At 33.0% G+C, this 26,431-nt stretch overlaps 2 protein-coding genes across 5 annotated transcripts in view; both read left to right on the top strand.

Annotated features, from left to right (window-relative positions):
* Nucleotides 1-15,303, top strand: part of LOC129807528 (ras-related protein Rab-27A-like) — a 30,521-nt gene extending 15,218 nt beyond the window's left edge. The window contains exons 1-5 of one of the 4 annotated variants that reach the window (XM_055856864.1): nt 9,073-9,603; nt 9,808-10,007; nt 10,081-10,373; nt 14,622-14,804; nt 14,864-15,303. In XM_055856864.1, coding sequence (XP_055712839.1) covers nt 10,212-10,373; nt 14,622-14,804; nt 14,864-15,187 — 669 coding nt within the window. In that variant the 5' untranslated portion in view covers nt 9,073-9,603; nt 9,808-10,007; nt 10,081-10,211 and the 3' untranslated portion in view covers nt 15,188-15,303. Of the gene's footprint in view, nt 1-9,072; nt 9,604-9,807; nt 10,374-14,621; nt 14,805-14,863 lie in introns of those variants that run through there. The other 3 variants (XM_055856863.1, XM_055856862.1, XM_055856861.1) reach the window with 3 other exon arrangements.
* A 2,385-nt stretch (nt 15,304-17,688) lies between these two features.
* LOC129807559 (TNF receptor-associated factor 3) lies at nt 17,689-24,188 on the top strand. The gene is made up of 3 exons (XM_055856920.1): nt 17,689-18,147; nt 21,480-22,571; nt 23,737-24,188. The coding sequence occupies exons 1-3, from the start codon at nt 18,067-18,069 to the stop codon at nt 24,058-24,060; spliced, it is 1,497 nt and encodes a 498-aa protein (XP_055712895.1). The 5' UTR covers nt 17,689-18,066; the 3' UTR covers nt 24,061-24,188.
* Nucleotides 24,189-26,431: the final 2,243 nt, after the last annotated feature.

The raw sequence follows: 26,431 nt of genomic DNA, 5'->3' as shown, positions 1-26,431 counted from the left end.
CTATATCATTTGCAATAAAAAGTTAAAAGTATAAATTTAGAGCGTTTTTAACCCAAAAATCCCTCTCCCCTTTCTTTCTTTCGTTGAAAATTGTTCATTACAAACATTTTTCACAATTATTTAACATGGTGTATCTTAAAAAATCACTCAGAAAAAGTCTATATCGCAATGAGTACGCACAGCTTGAGACAATTAGCAGAAGCTTTGGCAAAAGAAAAATCAGAGTCTGATTTGGTGCAATTTATTTTACATAAAAAGACAATAGCGCAAATGATCGGCCTACTTTATGAAAACAAAAATGAGATTTTACGTCGCGGTGTAGTGGAAAAAATTTCAAGAAAAATGAAAAATGGAAAAAGCATGACTATTTTGGAGAAAAAACAATTGATGGTACAATTCTTTAACACTAATGATGAAAATACAATTGATAATTTGTTCGAGATATTCTTTGGCGATCAAATTTTGGATTGTGATAATGTAGAAGCAGAATATGATATTGTACAGCAATCACATAAAATCTGCAAAATATGCTACAACAATGAATACGATACCGGTTTCCTACCTTGTGGACATGTTGCTGCTTGTCAAGGATGTGCTTCAAAAACAAGACATTGCCCTATATGCCGAGAGCCATACATTGAGACTACAAGAATATATTTCTCGTGAAGAAAACAAAAAATGAAGTCAAGATTTTTTTTGTGTAATGAAAAACTACAACCGACTAAGTTATAAATAAAATTGATTGTAAAACAATGAAATGAGTTTTCTTTCGCATCTGATCAAAGTATCATTATTTTTTTTTGTTTTTATGTTGCCATCAATATGAGGAATCATGTGAATTGTTTAAAAGTAGTTGCATGCAATCGAGTAGATTTTGTCAAAGAAGTTCGATACAATCATTTTTGATTGTGCTATAAAATGTAATTAAAACAATCCTGCTAATGCTGCAAAGAAAAAATCAGATTACGTTGAGAAAAAATGCCAGACGCCACTTTGAAGATTTTTTTTCACGTGAAGAAAATATTCTGATGCAGAAAAAATGCAAGATAATAAAAAATATGATATCTCTCTGCAGATTTTTTTTATGTTGGTAAAATTTTTCAGTGCATTTTCATATTGATTTTTTTCATGATGCATCAATAAAACATGTCGTGTTTTTCTTGATGCACAGATGAAACAATGTGTGATGTTGAAATAATTGATTGTAAAACAATTTCTTTTCACAACAAGACAAAATTCTCACGACTTTAATCTTGCTCACATAGCAAATAGATGTGATTATGAAGGAATCACACCTAATATGTTGAGATGAAAAGGGAATATTGGTATAGATAAATATTGGCATAATGCATAACCCTGTGCAATTGAAGTTTCATTTTTTTCTTCATTCTTCTTATCTTAAGAGGATTCAGATTGCAAATATACAAGATTAAAACAATTTACATTTACGTTTTCTCATCTTTTTATTTGACATCATTTGATTTTTATACACATGTTACATTTTAAGAAATATTTGATTTACTTGCTACAAAAGGAATTTCATGAAACAGGCGAAAATAATTGACTGGTGGATCAAAAGTATTGCTGCTTGAAAAATTAGAATTTTCCAATCTTTGCACACCTAAAGATTTACAAACATTGCTGTATCTCTCAAAATATTCTTGTACATACCACTGTACAGAACTATTGTAAATCAAAGTTGCATTTATAAATTCAGAAAGTAACATTAATTTCTCAAATTCTGCAATATTTAGAGATAAACGATCAATTCCATTATTTTGGCAGAGAATAAGTAGTTCAGAATTTTCCACAGCACAGTAACTACGAATGTTCACGCAGTTGTCAAGTTGAATATTCAGCAACTCCAGTTTCATGTTGGCATCATCCTTTCCAGCATCCTCTCCCAATAATTTCCTTAAAGTTTGTTCATTGGCACAGAACGTTGTTCATTGTATTTTGGGTGAATTCTACAGCGTCAATTCCATCCCAGTAGCTTACGGCACATATTTTAGCAACTGGTGAAAAATTCTCTGGAGAAAACCCGATCGTGATAAACAATGTACATGTTCGATTTAGAAAGTAGGTGTATGCATTCAGTAGTTCAGGAGTTGTATTTTGTTGTCGATTTCTTGCATATTGTTCCTCATCCTTTCGAAGTTCCTCAGCAGGATCAAGATTATATTTGTTGAAGTGCTGCTTTGCCTTCATTACATTTGGAACTTGATGTGATCTTTCTTTTGTCTCCATATTTTCAGATAAGTTATTTTGTGATTTATCACTTTTCACTAAGAAAATGTCTTCCACTCATCAATAAATCAGGGATACAAATGAGACTTTTTTTCCAATGTTCAAATTCCTATAAAATATTTTAGGATCTTTTGATCGTACTGACGAAATTTCCCGAGAAAATTATGCAAACGTATGCAAAATGTTTGTTTCATACACGATGAAACATGTTTGGACATGTCATGTCATGTTCATATCTCAGAATAAAGTCTAGAGGTAGGATGCGAGGGGCAAATAGAACATTTTTCTAAATAACAAGTGAAGTTACTTTTTTTTTAATTGTTTTTTAATATAATAAATAAAATTTTGTTAACATTTATTCAGGGGAGGATGAAGCTTTACGGTCAAGAACTAAAATTAATAGTATTCAGTGATGAAGTGCTAGTGAGTGCAAAGCTAAATTTCTTTTATCAGTGTAAGAACGCAAATGTTTGACTTTATTTTAGTGAGTATCGCTTGAATTTTATTTTTTATGCCTATTCTACTGAGAGTCATCTTAAAAAAAATTGATCTTCTACTAAAGAAAGAGGATTTCATCTTCTATTTTGTGATATGTGTCACAGAAATATACATAAATTTGATAATGAGTCATCAATGAAAAATGCATAAGTTAATTCAGCATCCCAGGTACCGAATTATAGAAGTGTATACAACATTTCATTCATAAAAATCAATTTTGTATGAAAAGTTGGTTCCTATTTTATTTTACTCTGCTGCCATTTCTCCACATAATCAAATTCTTAGGTAAATATTGTACATATATTTACAGATTTTTTCATATTTGCTAAATTATAATAAGAGAAAACACAAATCAATAATTCACTTTGAATAATTTTGTTCTGTAATGTTGTAAAAATTCTCTAATGTCAGAGAAAAAGAACATTGTAATACAAAGTTATGAGAAATCTAACACTTTTTACATACTTTCCCACTTGCGATCAAGAGAGTTAAATGATTCATACACAAGACAAGAAATTTTGCCCACATTGACATTTTTTCATTCATCTTTTAATTCTTTTATTTTATGCATGATACAGGAGTGCAAATTTCGAATAATCCCGCACAACTGCATAAAAATGCATACCAACATCTTTGATCATCAGTTTGTTTATTTGAAAATTGAGGATCTGAAACTAAGATTCTTGAAATTTCATGGCAGTCACCATCTGCAATAAGCAGAAATTCAATAAATTTCACGAAATTTATCACTTCTAATCTGAAATCACTGAACGAAAAATATTTTTTTAGACAAATTGCATAAAAATCGTTTGATCATATCATCAAGAGATGTGAATGATGTGAGATACAATCATGTAAGTGGAAAAGTATGATATTTTTCGGTAATTTATGTTACAATTTAAATAAAAAAGACAAATATTGCAAACAATATTGAAATACGCAAAGCTCAAAAGTTGCATGCTTTGAAAAAAAAAACTGTTTACATGCAAATCTCAACTCAATGACGTTTCAATATCTATTGATCAATATCCAATGAAAATGGTTTAAATTGCATGACGGCATCAACATCATGCTGTTCAATAACCAATGAAAATTATTGATAGTTCTTATCGCCAGTAAAATTAGTGAATATTGCGAAATTTCACTCAATTTTACAATTATATTGCGCACTGCAAGACATTTTTTCCATTTTGCTTCATTCATCTGAAGGAATCAAATTGTCGCACAAAGACTCATACAAATAGTCTCTCCCATATGGTCTCGAGCGCGCGAAAAGGTCTCATATTGCATTTGCATCTTTCCACACTTGGACAGTGCATATAGGCCAGAGACTATAGAGAATCCCGTTTAATGCATAGGAAAGACTTCTGGCAAACCTTCTATCATGCCACGAGTGGCATAATGGATAAGGTATTGGACTCGCAACCGAGAGGTCCGGGGATCAATTCTTAGGCATGGTAGATCTTTTCCCATATAAATTGTATAGGGAGAAAAAAAATACATGAGAAAGAGTCCACCATCGGTCCAAAAAATTTTCATGTCGCGAAAAAAATTACGGAAATAGTTAATAATAGGAATAAAAGAGGGCGCGCTCATAGAAAATAAGAGCAGCGGTCGGTAAAAATGGCGGACAAAAATAAAAATAGCGGTCGGAAATTAAAAATGGCGAACAAAAATAGGAGCAGCGTTCGGTAATAAAAAAAATGGCGGAAAAAAATAAAAATGGCGGATGGGAATTCAAAATGGCGGACACGAATTCAAAATGGCGGCCAAAATTCAAAATGTCGGATGGGAATTCAAAATGGCGTCCGAAACGTTTAACATTCAAAATTTAAACCCCGTGACGTCATCACATCATCGTGCTTCATCACATCATCGTGCTTCATCACATCATCGTGCTTCATCACATCATCGTGCTCCATCACATCATTGTGCTCCATCACATCATTGTAATCCATATTTACTTAAAAATTAAGTTAAAAAATCAAAAATGTGGGGGCGGGCAGGGAGAGAGGGGGGAGCGGGGGCAGCGGGGGGCAGGAGATTGGCCTGATGGTAGCACGTCGACCAGCATGATAGCCCCTGAAACGTCAGCAACATCACTGTGCTTCATCACCACGTTGCATCAGCAATTGTGCTAGTTACATCACGCTGCTTCATCATTACTACTTTTATAATTTGGTTCCTTGTGCTTAAAAACAAATTTTGTACTGTATTTATCAAGAAAAAAGCCATGTCCAACTTGTACCTACGAATTGTCCGACTTGTAACACTAATTCCAAATTATATCACTTTACCCTACTGCATTTAATTTTTGAGCATGAAATCGCATGGGTGCAGTTTTATTCGCTGAAGGAAAAAAAAATCTACCTATCGATATTAGGAGTCATTCGTGGCTGAAGTCGTTTTTCATAATATACGACTTTCAGTGTGTCCGAATTTTAGTGCTGTCCGAATTTATGCAAATGTGCAATATCAAATTGATTTATGCAGTAAAATATTTTAGGTTTCGATATGATACAGGATTTATCGTGTAATGTCATTCTTATCAATAAAACTTAGAGACATACTTACTTAACGTGTCGTGCTATAGTAGTACCGAGGCGCAAAGCACCGTACTTGAAAGTATACTTAAAATTTGTGTAGGTAGAAATAATAGAACCTTATAAGTATATAAGTGTATTTGATTTATTTGACATTCAAAATCTCTAAAGTAATCCAGGCTTAGAAATTATGTAGAATGAGTTGTACGAAAATGGGATGGAAAAAATTGGAATTGTGTCATGCTTCAGTAGTAAGTCTATTTAATGTTACTTGTAGAACAAGAGGCAAATGGAAAGCTCTCTCCATTGTTTCACCCAACATCCCTGATGATTAACAACTTTGTGCTTTTAAAAATCTATATCAGAAGCACCATGTAATGTAGATGTCAACTATACATTGTGAGTACTTGAAAAAGAAGTCTCTTTTTTTAAACAATGTGCTTTATCTAATTTATTAACTTCTACATTTGTAGTTAATTTCGTGCAGCAAAATTAAAAATAGAGTAAGGTGTGCAACGCACCTAATGTTCATTAGAGCCATTTCTGTAAAGTTTTAGGTTTTTGCTGACCGAAAGTGAATTCTTTATTGACTCTGTTTCAAATTTTAAAAGGAGAAATAAAGTCCTTTCAATTTTATATTTCCTTTATTTGTGAAATTCCGAAATACGATGTGGGAACGTCCACTTAAAATCTTTAGAAGGGTGATACAACTTTTATCTCGGTGGAATTGATAGAGCATCAGATGTGTTGATTAAATTGAAAAGGAGAATAATTCTCATTCAACCTGGGATACTCTTTAGGCATTTAACTCAACAAAGGCCCATTATTGTACATTCAAAGGTCCAGGGGTTATAGCCGTTTGTTAAATTGTGGTAGTTCTCGCAACTGAAAGAGGAATTGCAGGGTATAATTGGATAAGAATTCTATGTAATTATGAGGTTCTAAGATAGGAAAGAAATTTCATGACAGCATTGTTCTATGATATTTTTAAATGATTCTAATGCCATATTCAAAGAACAAATTAGATTTAATCCCTAGAAATACAATTGCAGTGAAAAATTGCTATAGAATTAATAATATTTTTAAGTTCAACCTTTTAAATGCAATAAATAAAACTCTTTTAACTAAACATTTAAGAATAGAAAAAAAGCAGTGAGTCTTCAAAAAAGTCGCACTTACGCAAATTTCTAATATATATGCAATAATAAGATGATTTTTAGATTATTTGTGTATCGGTTTAAATCAGTAATAATAATAATAATAATAATGGTGGCACAACGTTCCATAGAGGAACTAGGCTTTCCCACAAGAGGGTCGGGACATCCATTATTTTTTTTCTTATACAGGGACATTGCCGCTCTGAATATGGATAGGGGAATGATCGATTTCGAAGCCCCATTTAATAACTTTAAGCCCCATTTTTGAAGTAAAATATCGGGAGTCCATTTGACACTTCAAAATTAGGTTATGTTTCGTTCTTTTAGCGATTTTAACCATTTCTTAGACTGTTTTCACTAGTTTTTCATCACTGTATGTTAAAAAATCACTTGTTTTAAGTAATTTGAATGTTATTTTTTCACAAAAACTTAAGAAAATAGCGAAAAACTAAGAAAATGTGGGAGCATCCCGCATGCAAACAACTGAGCATTCTAAAACTCGCACACTAACGCAAAACCGCATCAGCAGGCTGTCATACACGCTCACTTCCCTATCCATATTCAGAGCGGCAATGTACAGGGATGGGGTTGTCAGTCCCATGTTCCGTTGAATCAAGTGCAGTGAAGCTCACTGGATGCAATCCGAACACCTTTAACGCCAGAAAAACTTCTGGTGACCTAAAGGTGATTCGGAACCTGGGACACTTGCATCATAGAGAGAGAAAACAGCAATTGATCCAAGCTTTTGTAATGCCTTGACAGCCTTTCTTTTCTTTTTTTTTAGTCATATTTTTTTCGTTTTTTTATTTATATTGTACTGTCCCCTCCCTGGCTTATACAACCTGAGAAGGAACATTTCCACCGTTTGGCTCCGGAGTAGGTTGGACACCAACGCTAAGACGGCGGTGGACGCACAAGCCTCTGTTATTATGCCTCTAAGAGACGCAAAGTTTCAAAGGCAGTTTGGTTTAAATAAATAAATAAATAAAAATAAAAATAGAGCGAGTGCTCTACCACTTGACCCATTGAGTGCCCTTATAATAATTCATACTATATATTAATTTATACACCATTCTATTTTATACACTAAAGAATAATGGCTTATACACACTATGAGAAATTTCTTTAAAAAATGCCTTTTTAAAGAAAATTTCCCCTATCCTTGTAGGCAGGAACGTTAGAATTTTTTTTTTAAAAAGGCAATTTTTGACAAAAATTGCTTATAGTGTGTAGACAACATAACATTAAACTTTCAATTTTTAAAATATTCATTAAATATTTAGATATTCAGCTGATGGAAACTAATTTTCGGAAAACTTAAAAAAAACTTGCTGTTCGGTTGACAAGATTAGGGCCTTGACAGACATGAGGATTAGCCGGGAAACTGCTTAACGTAATTAATTATATTAGAAATAATGGTTAAACTACATTTCCATAATTTTCCACTAAGTCGTCTCTCGGCTTAAGTCGTAAGTGTGTCTAGGCAGGGCATTACTCAGAGTACGAGTTTAATACTAAACCTACCGACCGTTTCTAATCGTTTTCCCTAGCGCCGCTCGGTCAAATGACAGACAGCGGTAGGGTAAGATACTCAACAATTTTTGTTGGAAAAATGGAAAAAATTTCAATTCAAACACTGAAAAATATGTATATTTACATTTACATGCATATTTTGAGAAGTATAAAGTTTGATAGCGACATTGTGCCGTTGAAATGGTTGAAATATGTGTTCATTTTAAAAAGTTTTAAACCTATCATTTTGACCAGGTCTTGGTAGGTTTAGTGTTAACTCTTCTTCTAACAGTAAATCAGTAATCAAAGTAATAAATCAGTAATAAAGTTAAAAATAATCTGTCAAAAAACTGTGAAGAAAAATACACGCAGTACTTTTATTTTTCTATTGTTTTCTGTTTCAGAAAAAACTTGTTGGAAATTTCGGTCATACTGTTGATCTCAGTATTATCTTTTTCAAAGTTAAATATTCTAAAATACCGTTGAATCATATAACCTAATAACAGTTTTTCAAGGTCAAAGGTTTACAAACTTCTAGAGAACATATTTTTCAACTGAGTGTGGTCATGTTTTAGCTCGCTGGAAAGGTTTTGGAATTTATGATAAAATTGTACCGGTTTTACTAGGATCTGACCCTGGAATGCATCGATAATGAACCGATAAGTAACTTTTATACGAAAATTAATTTTCGAAAGTACTTTTGAGGTATAGCATTTAACTCACGAGTTCCAGCATTTCGCAAAGCAAACACTACCACCCCTTTGTAACCGCATATATAACTTTAAAAATGTTTCGGACTCTTGTATTTACATATTCAAAATTTTACACATTTTTTAACATAAAATTTACCACTATAATTACTAATGAAACAATAAAATTTAAATTTGGTTTCAATCCGTAAATGTATTGTATAAGAGTGTCTATTAAAAAAAAAATACTAATATTTTACAATGATAGCAAAAATCAATCCTGTATTTAAGGTCTCTTAAAGTAGATTCATGGATGGTTTGTGCGCATCCTTCTGAGCGTCACTGTATGAGCTTTTTCCATCCCGATAGCCACCACATGAATCAAAGTATATATTTCAGGCAGCAAAACCCAGACTTGTAGCTTCAGTCACTTCTCGGCTGTCGAAGCAACAGGTTGACGGTGAATAACTCCCCTATTTTCACCTGAATCGCGGACAAGGTCGCAGTTTCTACTTCGCTAGCCTCTCCCTTTCTCCATTTTTTTTTCTCAGAATTTTGAATGCAAAACTGCGAATTTTATTGGTTTGTGAAATTAAAAGCACAATTTGTAAAATATCATTGCCTGTTTAGTGCAAATTTAGGATAGATTTCTTCAGAATATTGGGGAAAGTCCTGAAAGTTTACCGTTGTTATAGAACTAGGGGTGTCTATTTTTATAAGCTATCTCTCTCTCAGGGATACTGTGCGTGTGATGGCTGTGTTTTAATCCCTGCTGGACACAAATTTTCTCTCATCTCATTCCACGTGAATCTCCAATGAGATGAGGCAAAATTTTACTAGCAAGGAGATGCCTAATTATATTTTAATATGGTGCCACTGAAAATGTGTACAATGATGAACATCTGAAAATAACCATCATCATGTACATACTCCAATTTTGCTATATAAAAGTATATGGTAATTTTAATTATGATGTGCCATTAGATGAGGGTTTAAATTTATGAGAGAGCAAATTGGGGGGTGTAATATCTCACATTTCTTAGGATATTTATTATTTTAATTTTTCAATAATTAATTTGATATATATTAGCAATATCATACTCTAACACCTCAGCAGGTGGCAATGATGATTACAATGGAAATCAATTAATTTTATGGCAGATTAATTTCCACCTAACTTTGTGCATTTCCTCAATAATATTTTGGGAAGCATCAAAGTGCCGTGGGTGGGGGTTGGACAAAGTGCTTTGTGTAGCTGAAATTCGAGGGAGTCCTGAAGGAAATTGATTTTCAGTATGTGAATTGACTGGCATAACGGGGAAGTGTTCCGTTTAAACATAAATACAGCATTATCCCTGAAGGTTGGCATGTAATCGATATTTGCTCATGCTACTATAAAAAAAAAAGATCCTGTGATTGTGCTCTTTTTCCTAGAAAATTATGAAAGAAAATATCTGAATAGACAATCGATTGATGAGTGCTTAGTTCTTGGAAGTAGAATTATGCTTTCAGTGTATACTATCTCAATGACTATGTGACTGTAGAATATACTGGAGCAGAAAAGAATGAGTGGCTCAACGGATTACGACTATTTGCTCAAGTTCCTGTTGATTGGTGATTCAGCCGTGGGTAAAACTTGCCTCTTGTACCAATATACAGATGGCGTATTTCATCAATCAGCTCGATTTATTTCAACGGTTGGAATTGATTTTCGGGAGAAACGAATAGTGAGTGAAAATATCAACTGGTATCTTATTAATACGTTTACACAATATAAACGGGAAGCTATTTTCAGGACTTTGAAAATTTGAAACTAGGATTTTAAAAATAGAACAAAAACAAAAATAGTTGAAACAACTCCTATCGCCGAGTTAATTTAATTCGAAGGATATCAATGTAATAATTACTCATTTTCGTTGTAAATTTTAGGAAAAGTTTAGACAACTCTGCGTGCAAGTTGAATTCACTCGGTGTATATCGATGTACCTATTTGTTTATTTTTATTATGTAAAATTTCATATCGACTGAAATATATTGGAAACTGGGGTACTATCGAATGTGGGGTAGCACCGAACAGGGATTTTTATTTCTAAAGTACTTATACTATGACGACCATTTCTTCAGTGGACAAGCATCCCTACAGTATCTGTGAATTCATACAGGTCTCGTCTTCAGAATTCTATTATCTAAATTGTGAAGAAACCGGTAAACATCGGTGATATGGAGCGGTTCAGAAAAACAACGATTTTTCCCAATAACTTTCGGCTCAGACTCCAAGCCTTCCTAACAATTCTTTGCTCTGTCATATGGTCTAGGGATTCATAGGGCATGGGATTTTGGGGTCATTGCACTTTAAAATCTAATATTTTATTAATTTTATGGCACATGAAATTAATTTGGGTTCACTCGTTTTTGTCTTTGTCTTCTTTGTGAGAACAAAGATAAACAAATCAAATTAAAGAATGTCAGTGTTCGGTTTTACCCCGTGTTCGGTGGTGCCTCAGTGCACCCTATGCTTAAATGTTTTCGATTTAAGAATTTAGTTCAATTAAGATGGTTTTCTTATCGTTTTTTCTGAGTGTGTAAATGTTTATAATAAATGCCTCCAAACTTCTTATCATAGTAATTAAATCATAGAGTCAACGTAACCGTATAAAGAACAACACAAGAACGCATTAAAATTTCCTAATAGTCGGCTATTATTAGAATATAATAAATGAGAAGAAAATACACACTTGGTTTTTGGTACAGTAGACTCTTCGATATCCGGCTGACTGGGGGACAAAATGACATTTAGGTTTTTTGAATTATCAACGGTTTTTCTATTTTGTGCAGTGTGAATTTATTTTCTGTCTGACAAAGAAAAAGAGAATTTTCTTCATGGTGTGCTTATGTTTCATTTTTTATCACAATTATTTATTAAAAACTTCGATACAATGATAATAATACTTTAATGCTCAACGCATAATAACATTTGTTTTGTAAACATGTTTTTGACTTTTCAATGAGAGTGAATGAAACGTAGATCTAGTCATCTCGCTCACTCTCATATGTAATTTTGAAAACATGTTTACAAACAAAAATTATTGTGCGCTGGGCATAATTCACTCTGGACAAACTTCATGTTTAGTGAAAATAATTTTGAATATATCAACCGCCAGTGTTTGGCAGCTGTCACCCGGATATCGAAGTGCTGGATATCGAAGAGTCTACTGTATTGTCATTGGTTGATGGATTTATGATACAGTAGGCTCTCTCTCAATCGGGCATATGGGGCAAAATGTCATCCAAATTATCGAGGGATTTGGTCATTAAAATCAAAATTAATTAAATCACGATAAAGCAAGGGGAAATACAGCGAATTTGAATAAAAATTTGCTTTAAAATCAAACGTGAAAATCGTTAACAAAATTTTGTTCCTGTTTGAAAAAGAGCCGATTGAGTGAGAGTCTACTGTAAACTACTTTTTTTTTGGCCGTACCAAAAAGTATCATGTTTGGGCTCATTGGAAACGTTTTGGAATTCGAGACATGTCTGAATCTGAACCGATTCCAATCGGATGTCAACCAATAATGAACCCTTTAGGGACGATTAGAACACCGGTGTCACTAGTTCGAGCATATTGGAAAGTCTGGAACGCTTTGCCATCACTTTTATTATCTACAAAAGTTTAGTAACGGAGATACCGTGGCACTCTATAGCAGGACCAAGCAAATTCTACAATTTTTTATTACAGCGCAAAGTGAAATATAATATGAGATGGAGCATATTCACGTGTGCATGACTTTCGAAAATTGATTAATATCCGGAAAATGTGCTATGTATTTTCAAATAGTCAATACAGAAGCGGAAATAGCTATATTTAGCTTGAATATAATATGTATATAGTAAAGGTGTCTTTACAAAATCTTTATTTGCTTGACACTGCCCAACTCTTTCGTATTTCTGAGGCATCTTATTGCTAAAAACGAAAATCAGTAAAAGCAGCAGCATAAGGCAGGAATTGTGTTTATTTTCCGTGTCCGCTTGTGCACATTTATAACTGGTATAGTCACTAATATCCTGTCTGGGCGTTTTATTTTTATTAAACGGATTATTTTTGAATGGACGAAACCACAACTAAGAATCGCGGGCTAGAAGTATAGTAGGAAATAATTAAGAATTAATTGTGAAAATTTTGAACAATATCCCTTATACAGGACGGCATTGATTATAGAAGCGATTTCATCATTTTTGTTACTAGAAAATGTCTGGTGAACTCAAGGAGATATCAAAACGGAAAAGGACACATGCTTTATAGCGTCCTACCACTTTACCTTTGGCCAGCATGCCGCTAATACTTATTATACTCAAAAATTTTTGTCAAGAAGTTGATAATTCTGAACCTTTTAAACACATTTATCTTTACATATGGGTAAGCCTGCATGTTTGAGACACGGTGGATTACTCTTTGATTATTTAAATAAATGTGACCAAAACACTAATCGAGTTATTTAAATAAAATACATATTAGTTAAGTATATTAAATGCTTTACAAAATTTCAAGATAATTTTGTGTTTCGGAAATAATGCTTCAAAGTTAATAGGGGAGACCGGGGAGGTTTGGGACACTTTTTCATGTTTTGACTTTGAGACAGTATTCCAAAAAATCACGATAGCGTATCATAATTTTATGCGGTCTATAGGATACTTATGGGTATTGACTGTATAAAAAGTACTCAATAGAACTTGGAAAACAAATTAGTTTTCTTGGAGAAGATAAAACTTTTAACTTGACGCTTTGTCCCAAACCTCCCCGATATGGGGCAGTATGGGACGCATTTTTTCTCGCATAATTTACATTATTGGAGCGCGTTAATTAATTTTAAATACTAGATTAAAAATATTTTTGATAGAAATAAAAATGCTTCATCTTTTATTTCACACTTAGAAATTAATATCAATTTTATTAGTACAGTAGAGTCATTTATTGTCAATCAATTATTTAAAGTATTTTATTCTTATTTTCCATCTACCTTTCTTTGCCTTTTTTATTCTAAATATTGCAATCATGATCATCAAATTCCTCAGGCGAGTAGATTGTCTTAACACTTTTAGTTTTGAACTCATTGGCGGATTTCTGTTTGATTTTACGACAACTGCATGGTACCTATTTTTCTCCTTATTTCTTTGAATTAGCTCTCGCCTTGGCTTTTCTGGAGAACTTGTAAAAATTTTAGAGGATATTGTTGGAGAAATTCTCGAGAAAATAGTTTTAACAAGATTGGGCAAAGATCGAATATCCTCTGAGAAGGAATTATTGATTCCCAAAACATTGATAGTTTAATTGTCCCTCTAGTTATAGAGAAATCTGCTCCACTGATAAACTTTGCACAAGAGGGAGATTTCCAGTAGAAACTGGGCATTACTCTTCATTTTGACAATAAACAATTGCATGCCACCTACAGTCTTGTCGAAAAACAACGTCAAATTCATCCCCATTCAGGTGTCCGAAACATCCCCGAGTGTAGTTTTGGTATTTAAAACTTTAAAGTAAAAAACAGAAGTGTATAATCTCTAAAACTTTTATAAAAATATGTTCCTAGATTACACTGCTACCTAATGAGATAAAAAAGTTTTGAATATATATCGCTGATATAAAATACAAAGAGTAAAACTGAGAAATCAAAAAATACAATTTTTATCAATTTTTAAAAAAGTGTTCATAGAATTAAAACAATAAAACTGATGATATCCATTCTTTTAGTCAAGATACATCTTAATATTGTTTACGATTGAGTAGTGGTTAAATCCCATTTATTTAAAAAGGTAATGAAAAAATCGCCTTGTTCCACACTACCCATGTCCCAAATATCCCCGGTCTCCAACATGCCGGCTTTCCCCTACTAATATTCACATAGTTTCTTATTTTTTCTATTACTCACATTTTAAATTTTTTATACTTTAGTTCTTAACTTAAATACACATTTTTATAGCTCTACACTTCGGGTGCTCGAACTCATCGGCTATTCCTTCAACTGTGGGATACGGCTGGTCAGGAGCGCTTTCGGAGTCTCACTACTGCCTTCTATCGCGATGCGATGGGGTTTCTTTTGATATTTGACCTCACGAATGAGCGATCCTTCCTCGAGGTGCAAAATTGGATAGAACAACTAAAGGTAAAATTTCTTAATCAATTTTTCGCCTTTCCGTGTGAAATTCTCTATCTTGGTTACAGTTTCACGCGTATTGCGAGACACCGGATATAGTGCTGTGTGGCAACAAGTGTGATTTAGAGCACCTGAGGGTGGTGAGTGAATCGCGTGCGAGACACTTTGCTGATAGACATGGAATGCCGTATCTTGAGACAAGCGCAAGCACGGGTAAAAATGTAGAGAAGGCTGTGGAAGTTCTTGTGGAGCGCGTGATGGCTCGTATGGAGACAGCGATGGACCTGGCGGCTTTGCCAGGAAGACGCGGACGACCCAAGCGCTTTGATGATGTTGATGGGCATAATATAAAGACGATTAATGCCAAGGACAGTAGGGCTTGTTCATGTTAATGAAAATCATTGTTAAAATTACATGTTGAGTTTTATCGTTATTGCCAAAAACCAAAGCCAGATAATCATAGTAATATTAAGAGTTACCGATGAAATAAACTTAGCATTTCCTGGAACAGTCTCATATTACTCACTGAAGCAAACGATGATCTATTAAATATCATCGGGTGTCTTTTGAAGTCTGCAAGGGGCTACTAAGTGCTATGATGAAGTCGAACGAAAATCTTGTTGCAGCTTATTGTTCAAAATCAACGGGAAGTAATGGAAGTAATATACTTCAATTAATTAGTGCAAATATGTGCACTTAATGTGCAAATATCAGTCTGGTTTTCGTAAGAATCACAGTAGGGGGAAGTGGGGCGCCTTTGAAACTGGGATTTTTCTCTTATGTTTAAGTGGAACTGACCCATATCATAATGTAATTAGCTGCTCAGTCTGTTAGTGCACCTTAATTATATCACGATAAGGCTCAATTTTATTTAAAAGGTGGAAATTCCAAATTTCAAAGGTGCCCCACTTTCAAAGGTGCCCCACTTCCCCTTATTAAATTTTACTGGTCTCCTCTTACCTTGCGGATCGATCTCTGGTTGTCAGATCCGGTGACTTGGTGTCTTCGCCCCTTGACTTTACTCACCGTGTTCCTCAGTGCTCTATTTTGGGTCCAATCCTCTTCTCCCTCTTCATCAATGATCTCCTCCAGATGCTCAAATTTTGTGGCAATCACTTATATGCAGATGATCTGCAGATCTACTATTGTGGTGATCCAACTCACTCCTCTTTTATATTTGAGGCTGTAAGTGTAAATGATGATCTTGAGAGGATTACCACTTGGGCTTTGAACAATGGTTTGGTCCTCAATCCCAGGAAGAGCCAAGCTTTAGTCATAAATACGAGAGGTAGGCATCCTACTACTTTTCCTTTGATTCTCTCTGGTGAAGTGATTCCATTTTCTCCTGGTGTGAGGAATCTGGGAGTCATTTTTAATGAGACACTCACCTGATCGGATCATGTGGCTGAGGTCTGCCATGTCTTATTTTCGTTGCAAACTTTGCGACAGTTTCAGACCTTCACTCCCGGGGAGACTAGACTCCTCCTTGTTAGGGCCTTGATAATTCCATTTTTCACTTATGAGGCGGAGTTGTTTTTCAGTGCTAATGTCGAGTAGCAGAATCGGTTGAAGCTGGTTTCCAATTCCTGTTTGCGTTACGTCTTCGGACTTCGCAAATATGATCATGTTTTTGCTTTTGCAAACTCCATTCTCGGTCTACCACTGATCTCCTATCTTGAAGTTCATGTGGTGGACTTTATTTCCCGACTTCTTTGCACCGGTAGGCCCCGGTACCTTGCGGAGCTCGTAGTTCCTGGATCCTCTGCTAGGTCTTCGTGTCTCCGTGTGCCCAATTCAGGGAGTCGCAATTTTCGCAATTCTTTCCTTGTGCAAGGTGTCATTCTTTGGAATTCCCTTCCTAGGGAGCGAAAGAGGGGACTTATCTTGAATCATGTGGCTTCCACTCATTCCTCAAGTCCAACATCACAACCATAATGTTTAGGGCTAACTTTTGTATAGAGGACATAGGGGCGACTGGGCCAAAATTTGTCAAAACGAAAATTTCAATATTCACTATTTTCTAAAATAAAAGAGACTGAATCTTGAAATTTGTATTATAGATAGTCTTCATGAACCTTCTTAAACTTACAATGTTTCAAGGGATTCGAGGAAGGATTATGGAAAATAAAAAATAATGAAATTTTGAGCCCTATTTTTGGAATATTTGGCTTACAGAAAATACACTATTGATATTTAGCTCAATTAAAGCACATTTCTGGTTAAGATAGAGAAAAATTATCTTTGACAAAGTTCTAGAGGAATAAATTTCCTATAAAAATATGCGAGAGTAAAACGTCACAAATTATCCGAAGACTGACAAAATTTGCCCCAGCAATTTTGAGAATCTCCACAAAATCGACTTTTAGAAAGTGATTCGGAAATCACATTTCTTTCGAAACAGAGGAAAATAGTCTTCTGCAATGTTGTAGAGTAGTAAATTTCCTATAAGAATATGTTCATTATAAAATGTTTAAGTTTTCTCAGAGCTCTTGAAAGAATTAAATATGCGTTTCGACAAGGTTTGCCCCAGTCTCCCCTACTGTCCTATTTATTCTAAATAAATTGAAATTGAAATAAGTAGATACATATTTCTCAATTGGTTTAGTTAATACTCAATTTATTTGAAAGGCCTTAAAATTTTCAAGATTCATTGTCTCCTGTCTCCGTCATTTACAGTATAATACTTATTTTGCCGGAAATATATGAATTGAGCAGCCCTTTAAAGCGGATTCACATGAATTGTTTCAACGTCGTACTGAGCCGTGTCATGAAATTTGTGAATTTATTAAATACACATCAAAGCCACGGTGTCTGGTAACACTGATATAAAACTCTATGAACAAATGGTTCAAGTTATTGTTGTAACAGATATATAGAATTCCGAGTTGAGTATGCTACAGTCTTTGATAGCGTCTCTCTCTCTGTCTATGATAAAACAGAGATTCAGTATTTTCCTACCTCAAGAATACTGCACACACCTCGTAGAGCGTAGAATAAATTTCCACGCTTTGGAAAAAGGTGTGTGAAAGGCAGCCAAAAGGTGTTGAGAATGTGTGATTAAATAGCGCGTACACTATAGACCTAATTTTCTTCTTATCTTTGCGACAGTATGTGTTTTGATAAGAAAGTGTGCTGTACAGATCGCAGGTTTGCCTACTGATAGTGCCTTTAGAGTGATTCAGTTGGAAATTTGGCGATGATTTGACCAAGTGTATACTCCTGGGGAGTTGTAAAGTGCCTAAAATAATATAGGATTTTTTTGGCATGAAAGATGGAACCAGCAGCTATAATGGAATATAAGAAAACCTCTTGCTACTTCTGCAGTGAATGGCTCGAGAATGGAAGTTTCAAGGTGAGCTTTTCAACAAAACTCTATTTTTCCGCTAGTTCATGATGCAACAATCAGTTATGTCGATAATGCGATTTTTACCTCATTAATTGCTTCACACCAAACCTAACATACACATCTTTAATTCTTTTTACATATATCACTGATATATTATGTGTGATAAAATCTCTGTTATCAATGTTCAATAGACTTTTGACAGAAAAAACAAATATTTTCTGCTATTGCAAAAAGCATTTTAAAGTGATTAAATAAACGTTATCGTTTCTTCTCTTACTTTATAGTTTTGATTAATTCTATTAAAAAAAATATAGGGTTCATTTGTTTTCAATAAATTTTAAATGCTGCTTATCAGATTGGTTTAATGTTTTGTGATTAGTTCCATCTTGCAAATGGTTTTGTATACAAAATTAATTCTATGTTAGAATGGGTTGAATGCTACAGTAAGTCAGGGGTTAATTTTTATAATTGCATATTTTTACGTAATTTACAAAAGCAGTTAGGGGGAAGTTGGGCACCTTTAAAAGTGGGGCACCTTTTAAATTGGTATTTTTCACCTATTTTTAAATAAAATTGGGCCTTATTGTGATATAATTTAGCTGCACAAACAGATTGAGAAGCAAAATTACATTATGATATGGCTCAGTTCCGCTTAAAGATAGGAGAAAAATCCCAATTTCAAAGGTGCCCCACTATCCCCTACATAAGAAAAAAGTTATTTTTATACTACAGTGTCGTACACAAGTTTCTAGACAAATCTGTGTTCGAGAAACATGGACAAGCAATTCATTTGCAAAAAGAAAATATAGAAAAAAAAGTTATTTTTTTCTGTCATTTTTTCCACCTGTTTTCTCGAACATAGATTTGTCAAGAAACTTTTGGGGGACACTGTATAATTTATTTAGTTTTCTTTAAAATTAATTATTAACATATCATACACTGAGAGAAATCCGAAAAAGTTAAAATAACATTCCGGAAATGTTAATTTTACCCTGCAGTATTGATCCGAAATCGGTGTAAATATTACCCTTTTTAGGTGTATTGGGGGTTAAAGTTACCCTTTTCATGTTGATTTTACCCTTCGAAAGGTGTAAAATTAACATTAAAAAATGTTGACAGATTTTTACACCTAAAAAGTGTTAAAGTTACGAGGTAAAAAAAGTTAATCGCACCCCCGTTTTTTTCTCAGTGTATTAATTACAATAATCATCAAGGGAATTATATTGGATAATATAACTCAACTATATAGGACTAACTTTTATCTGGGAATATTACTTGTGTCACACAGCTTGAGGACGTAGCTCAATAAAATATATTTCAGAATAATTAAAACGGACGATGAATCATTAACATTATTAATCAATTTTAATTAATATATTCTGAAAGAAAAAAAGAAATAAGTCGAAGATGTTTCTTCTCAAACTCATCTCTGTAGTGATATGATTAATATAGAAAATATGTAGCTACAATTTGCGTATAAGTGTTACTCAAGCTACAAAGTATTTCCAATTACTTTATCAATGATTTTTTTGGGAAGAAATTTTTCTGTCTTAACCAATTATGCAAATAATATATTTTTTCGCTTTTTGATACGAATTTGAGCAATCTCTTTAAGGGTGTTTCCAGTTCTGGGAACAGGAAAGGTCCCTGGTGGGCAATTTCGGTATAAATGGTGGTGAAAGCATAATTATGGTGATATTTTTGGACAAAAAATCACGAAAAAATAAAGATGTGCAGCACAATGTAAAAGAACTTTCGAAGCAAAATTCTTTGCCACACGTTTTATATCTAAAAAACATCCAAAAAGAAAAGCATGATATGAGCTGTGCGATATAGGGTAAGTGTGCCAAATACTGGCCAGCTTGTAATTTCGACCACATTTTTTGTTCTTCAAATTTCATTGAATTTTTAGTTTTTGCATACTCTAGAAATAATACAATGAAAAAAATAACAAAAAATGTCGCTTTGACGAACAAGATGATCTAACAAAGGCTCCAGAAGGGCAAGGAACTGTGAAAATGAAGGTGGCCGAAATAGGCCACAAATGTAATGGATACATTTTTATGCATTTTAGAATGTATTAAGAAGAGTGTATTTAGAGAAAATAAAGATGATAGACTGCCTACAAGGTTCCAAGGAACACTCCTTATAATAAAGTAACAAATAAATTCAATTTGCATTAAAAATATTACATTTCAAACATAAGACTTTGGCGCGCGCAACTATGCCGAAATTTGGTTCACTTACCCTACCGACAATTTTTCATAAAAAATTTCTTCACTGTTTCAAAGTTTTCATAGTTGTTTTTTACGTCCGGGTCAAGTGAGTACATAATCATCTACATGTTCTAGGTCTTCTGTGAAGAGCCTGTAACTTCGTTAATGCCACAATTAACATTTCAAGTGAGTTGAAGCACCTAATTTAATTTTTTTCACATAAAATTTAATCCGTTGTTGCATCAACAAAAAATCGCTAAGAATACCAAAACTGGTTTAATGTTTACATCAGTAAAAACCAAACTAAAAATGCAAAATGGTTATAGGCATGTCAACGGGAATGTGTACTAACATTACAAAACAGAAATATCATATCAAGAATCGAATGTACGTAGTCCTCAAAATCTGAAAATTCACCTTACTTTTTGAACATTCCTTATATACTAATAGTATTGAACCATGACCATATTGTACACAACTAAGGGAAGAGCACCAGCGATCGGCAGTGTTCCTCGGATCGTCAGGTTATTACCGTATCGTTGCTCCAAATAAAATGAATTTTTGAAAATTATTAGGTTCTTTTTAACATTTCACTCTCATAATACTGCACTTCATTATCTGAGATTTAATTTATAAAACCAATTTTCTGTGGGACACCTGATTAAATTCGTGACGATCCGAGGTACAGAGTGAAAATTTGTAATTACATCTATTTTTTATTAATTTATTGTAAATATTTAAAATGATATGCACAGATATAGTTAAATGGAAATTAATAAACTAATTAGCAAAAACAAAAATGCCAAAAAGTGTTTTGGGGCTTATATATTCGGCGCATGTCTCTTGACATTCCGATCCGTGGAGCTTTTCCCTTACCTTATTTTTCTTTTTTTATAGCTTTTTGTCCTTTTTTGATCAAAATAATCGCCCCATGATCTTCTGCTTTAATGATACTAAGGTCAAAGTTATCTGAAAAACATATTACGTCAATCAAGGGGATAATAAATTTTGATTCATCAGACAGGATTTTGAACATGCAGAATAAATTTTTAAATTGAATTGAATCTACTAATTATTTGTTCTATAAATTGTAATTTAAAATATTTTTTTTTTTATTTTCAGGATCACGTTCGAAATTGCGGTCAAGTGCTTGAGAAATGCCCAAATAACTGTTTAGCATATGTACAGCGCAAAAATCTTGAAGCCCATTTGAAAGAATGCCCCAAAACGACAAAAATGGAAAATGGAACAAATTTTGTGACGATACAGAGCCTGAATGATGTTGAAAATCGTCTGTTAGTGTTGGAGCAGGACATTCAAACTTTTCGTTCTGCACTTAATGAGGAAATTCGGCAACGTTTGCATCTTATCACTGATATTGGAGGACTCAAGCGGAGGAATGAAGTAACGGATGAATGGGTGGCTAAAGTTAGTGATATTCTTGCGGCCCTGAAGAAGTGCATGAATGAAGAGACTCAGAGCCGATGTATCGATGTAGAGAAATGCAAGGAAGACATTAGTCGTTTGATGTATCAATATCATGATATGGATGAGTGGAGAATGGAGATGGGACTACGTCTAGATGGTGTGCAAAATGATGTAATCCAAGAGGACAATTGGCGGGGACATCTTGAACTGTTGGAGGCTCAAAACGTTGAGCAAGCCCGAAAGATTGTGCAATTGGAAGATGAACTGGAGTCACTGAGGTTGGAAGTTAAGGATGATCATACTGAACTTAAACAAGCAAATTTTATGACAAATGAAAAATTTGGCGCTATTGATCTAATTTTGGAGGACCAACACAAACTCCTGAATTCGGCTAAAAGCGAAATGAATAAAACACTGAACACTCTGAAGGCAGAGACTTCGTCTAGTGCGAACAATATTACGGATCTTGCAGCCAAACACGCCAAATTGGACTTTGAGTTGAAAAATATGAAACATATTGTCCATGAGACGGAGGACAAGTGTGACAAATTCGAAAAAGTTTCTGCAGACACAAAGACCGTGGCCAATCAAACACGCCAGGAGATGAATGATCTTGAGGTGCATCTGACATATCAGAAGAAATTGTTTGCAATACACAACACTCGAGGGCATCTTATTTGGAAGATAGATGACTATGCTGCTAAACTTACACAAGCCAAGGAGACACAATCCGTTGCCTTGCGGAGTCCTATCTTCTGTAACAAACAATATGGATACACAATGAGGGTAAGAATATTATCTTACTATTAATCATTTCATTTAATTTTACTGCTGTGTTAATTCTAAAAAAAAATCCATTACAATTACGTATAATAATATTTGATTTGCTCAGTAAAAAAATTCACATATGGAAGGGGACAGTACCCGAGCTTCGTACAATCCCAAAATTATTATATAGACCTTCAGTAAATTTATAGTAGTAAATATAACAAATTTTTAATCTCTCTAATGTCCTCTACACACTAGAGAAATTTATGTCCACATTGAAGAGTTTTTCCTACACAAGCGTAGGGAATTTGCTTCTATATGAACATAAATTTATCTAGTGTGTAGAGACCATAAAGTCAGGAAATAAGCTTAATAATATTAATCTCTCTAATGTCCTCTACACACTAGAGAAATTTATGTCCACATTGAAGAGTTTTTCCTACACAAGCGTAGGGAATTTGCTTCTATATGAACATAAATTTATCTAGTGTGTAGAGACCATAAAGTCAGGAAAGATGCTTAATAATAAGACAATGTAATGATATATTTAATTTTATTGAGAAATTACAAGCGCAAAGTTTCTAATTTCAAATGCTTCTTCCTAAAGTGCAGTCCTTCTCCACGCTAGAGAAATTTATGTCCATATTGAAAAGTTTTTCCTACACAAGCGTAGGGAATTTGCATCAATATGGACATAAATTTCTCTAGTGTGTAGAGGCCATAAAAGTGTGATGTTTAAAATTTTTCATACATAAAAGATAATCTATTCTTTGCCCAGTATTTCCAACCAAACTGAAATCCCTCATTATAGCAAAGTACAATACCATTTTAAGGTATTTTCAGAACATAAAATTACAATAAAATGGAACTATATTTGGTTCAAATGGATGAAATTGAAGTTTTCGCAAAGTGTATACATTTCCACTTGTCTCTAAATCTAAACATACATACACTTTAATCTTTTTAAATTATTGTATAATTCTCATCAAATATGAAGTAGAACATTTTCCAACATCCTTTTGCTTGACCAAATAAATTACCGTGAAGGTATTAAAAGGGTTTGTCTACCAAATCTTCATATACTGGCTTATAATATTATATATTTATTAACTAAAGAATTCTGCTTTGTTCTGCAATCACTTCTATATTTTTGTATGGCTCACCTGTCGTGTTTATTCTGCAGCTTGAGGTATATCTGAATGGAATAGGCACTTGGAAAGGGCGAAATATAATCGCGTGCCTTAGTATTGTGCCTGGAGAGTACGATACGCTCCTATCGTGGCCAGTTCGAATTGAGGCAGAAATCACATTGCGTGACCAACCCGAGACTCTTAGCGAAGCACAAAATATTACAAAGGTCCTTGTGGCGAAACGGAAGAATGACAAATATGAAAGTAATCAATACATCCATATCCCCCACAAAGTCCTCACGAAGTGTCACTACGTGAAGAACGATGCAATTTTCTTTGAGGTACGTATTCAAAAGTGCATAGTGGGTGAAAAATAAAGGAAAATAAACTGCTAAGAATAAGAGTTCCAAATTTTTGATTTTTATTTGTATATACATTCTTGCTGATGTATCATTCTGTGTGTACATGATTAATTAGAGAAATATAATTATCTTTTACATTTAAAGATCTAACTTTTCATGGAAGAATATTTACACAAGTTTACAAGTGTCTAAATATTTATCAGTTCTCATAAGATCTCCAACATTTTTCTTTCTCCTCTTTTATTATCCTTTGATTCAAAAATATTTGTTTATTTATTCTGAAATCTAAATTAGATAGCACACCATTAATAAAAAATATTTCTCGTTGAAAATTTGTTTGAAGCTAAAGACATGTTTTCAAATTAGATAGAATGCCACATATTTACTCATTCTGCTACATACCTATAGTTATTCATAATGAGAAATTCTTAAAATTGTGATTCTTTTCAAGAATAATAATTTGTGTTATATATTGACAAGATATGTGCCTTTTTTAAAGCACATACAATAGGAACCCGTAAAATTCTTGTCAGGTTGAGATATTAGAAAATAAATTGTTGTAAATTGTTTACAAAAAATAAGGTATTCAAATTTCTGTCGACGATAACTTGCTGTTTGTCCTATGTCTATTATAATATGTTGCAAACACAACTTCTGTTCAGAATACTTTTAAGTGTTTCTTTTTTTTTAATTTTTTTTTGAGTAAGATTTTATAGTAATAAAATTATCTTTTTTCTTTGATTATTTAAAATTGAAGCATTACAGGAAAAGAATATTAGTTTCCAATGTGCCAGACTTTGAATATTGCGAGGTTTTCGAATTCCTCCAGAAATAATTCTTAAAGAATGAGTGAACATAAATTCTTGTTCAAAAGAACTTCAAACCCACTTGTTCCTAAGTTAATAGAATAGCAGCATTGCTTTGGAAAAAAAAAGAAATAAATGTAATATTCGAAGGCTGACACATTCGGAAGCTGACCACCTACCTTCACAATCTAAATAATAAACTTTTCTCAATATATACTTTAACAAAATATAAATGAATACATCTATTTCCAGTTTGGATGTTGGCATTGTCTTCATTTTTAAAACGAAACATTTAAATAACACTCATAGCCTGCATTAATATCATTATAAGAATTCAAACAGCTCTCAGAGCCTTTCCACAAATAGAACTGAACTTATTTTCTTAAATAATTTTTAATTTTATATTCAATCTAATTTTCAGTTTTTGATTTTTTCCAACAAACAAAATCAAATAGATAGAAGAATTTGCATTAATATTAAATAAGTGGTAATATCTCAAGCTCATGGTATCACTGATCATGAAATACTCTTAATTAGATGAAGACATCATGAATATTATTAATCCTGTTGAACTTGCTTTTGAAAATATATTTAAAAAAAATTTCATTTAAGGTAAACAGTCTAACTAAACTCTTGTAAATTATATCTTTTTATTATTATAACAATGAATAATAAAACAGAATATTTTGGTGATATTGCAAATATCAGTTTTACTAAAAGTTAAGTAATTTAAGTCGACTTTACATTTTATTATTCATTTTTATTAGTCGTCAAATTAAACTCTATAACTTGTGTTAACAATATTCTGTAAATAAAACACGCAGACTATGAAATTTACAATTTTTTCGTTTTAAAAATATAAACAGATACTTTCTTTCAAAATATTTATAAAATTGTATTTATAAATATTTAACACACAATAATTAATATCTAAATGAGTTTAATATTTTAATTAAAATATTCTATCTGTGTTATCACACTTGCACATTAAAATTTTAATATGATTCACATTAATTGTCGCTGGTGAGAGTCTAAATGTGTAATTTGTTTGAATCATTTTATATTCAAAATTTTATCTATTTGTTGATAAAAAGGTAGACTTGGCCCACAAAATTTGATATAAATTGATTTATAGCATTAATGCGAAAAATTAATGCGATTTTCTCTTTAATTTTTTAATGTGAAAAATATTTATGCTTTAGGTAAATTTAAACTTATTTTTGCAGGCCGTCACCTTCTTTATCAATAAAAAGAAAAACCCTAAATATTAAGTGACTCAAAGACACAAATAAGATATTTAGACGCTCACAAGCGACAATTAATGTGAATCACATTAAAATTTTAATGTGCAAGTGTGATAACGCCGCAACACTAAGCAAATTGATAGATTTTTTAATTAAAGAGATAACTTTTTAAGCAGGTACAAAATACTGAGTAAGTATTCAAAATATTATATTGTATTGATTTTTACACTGGTCTTACTTTTGATTATGTGATGCTTATTGAGGAATTCACTTTTTTTTAATAAAACCATTGAAAGTGATTTGAAGTTTACTGACTATAACTATAGAGTATAATTG

This window comes from Phlebotomus papatasi, chromosome 3 (genome assembly GCF_024763615.1).
Source record: "Phlebotomus papatasi isolate M1 chromosome 3, Ppap_2.1, whole genome shotgun sequence".
Taxonomy (NCBI): Eukaryota; Metazoa; Arthropoda; class Insecta; order Diptera; family Psychodidae; genus Phlebotomus; species Phlebotomus papatasi.
Note: the sequence above shows the minus strand (reverse complement) of the source record. Positions and strands in the feature narration are given on the sequence as shown.

Coding starts and splice junctions, on each gene's coding strand:
- LOC129807559 (XM_055856920.1), top strand. CDS start 18,067: ATGGAACCAGCAGCTATAATGGAATATAAGAAAACCTCTTGCTACTTC. Junction 18,148..21,479: donor TCGAGAATGGAAGTTTCAAG/GTGAGCTTTTCA, acceptor TTTTATTTTCAG/GATCACGTTCGAAATTGCGG. Junction 22,572..23,736: donor AATATGGATACACAATGAGG/GTAAGAATATTA, acceptor TTTATTCTGCAG/CTTGAGGTATATCTGAATGG.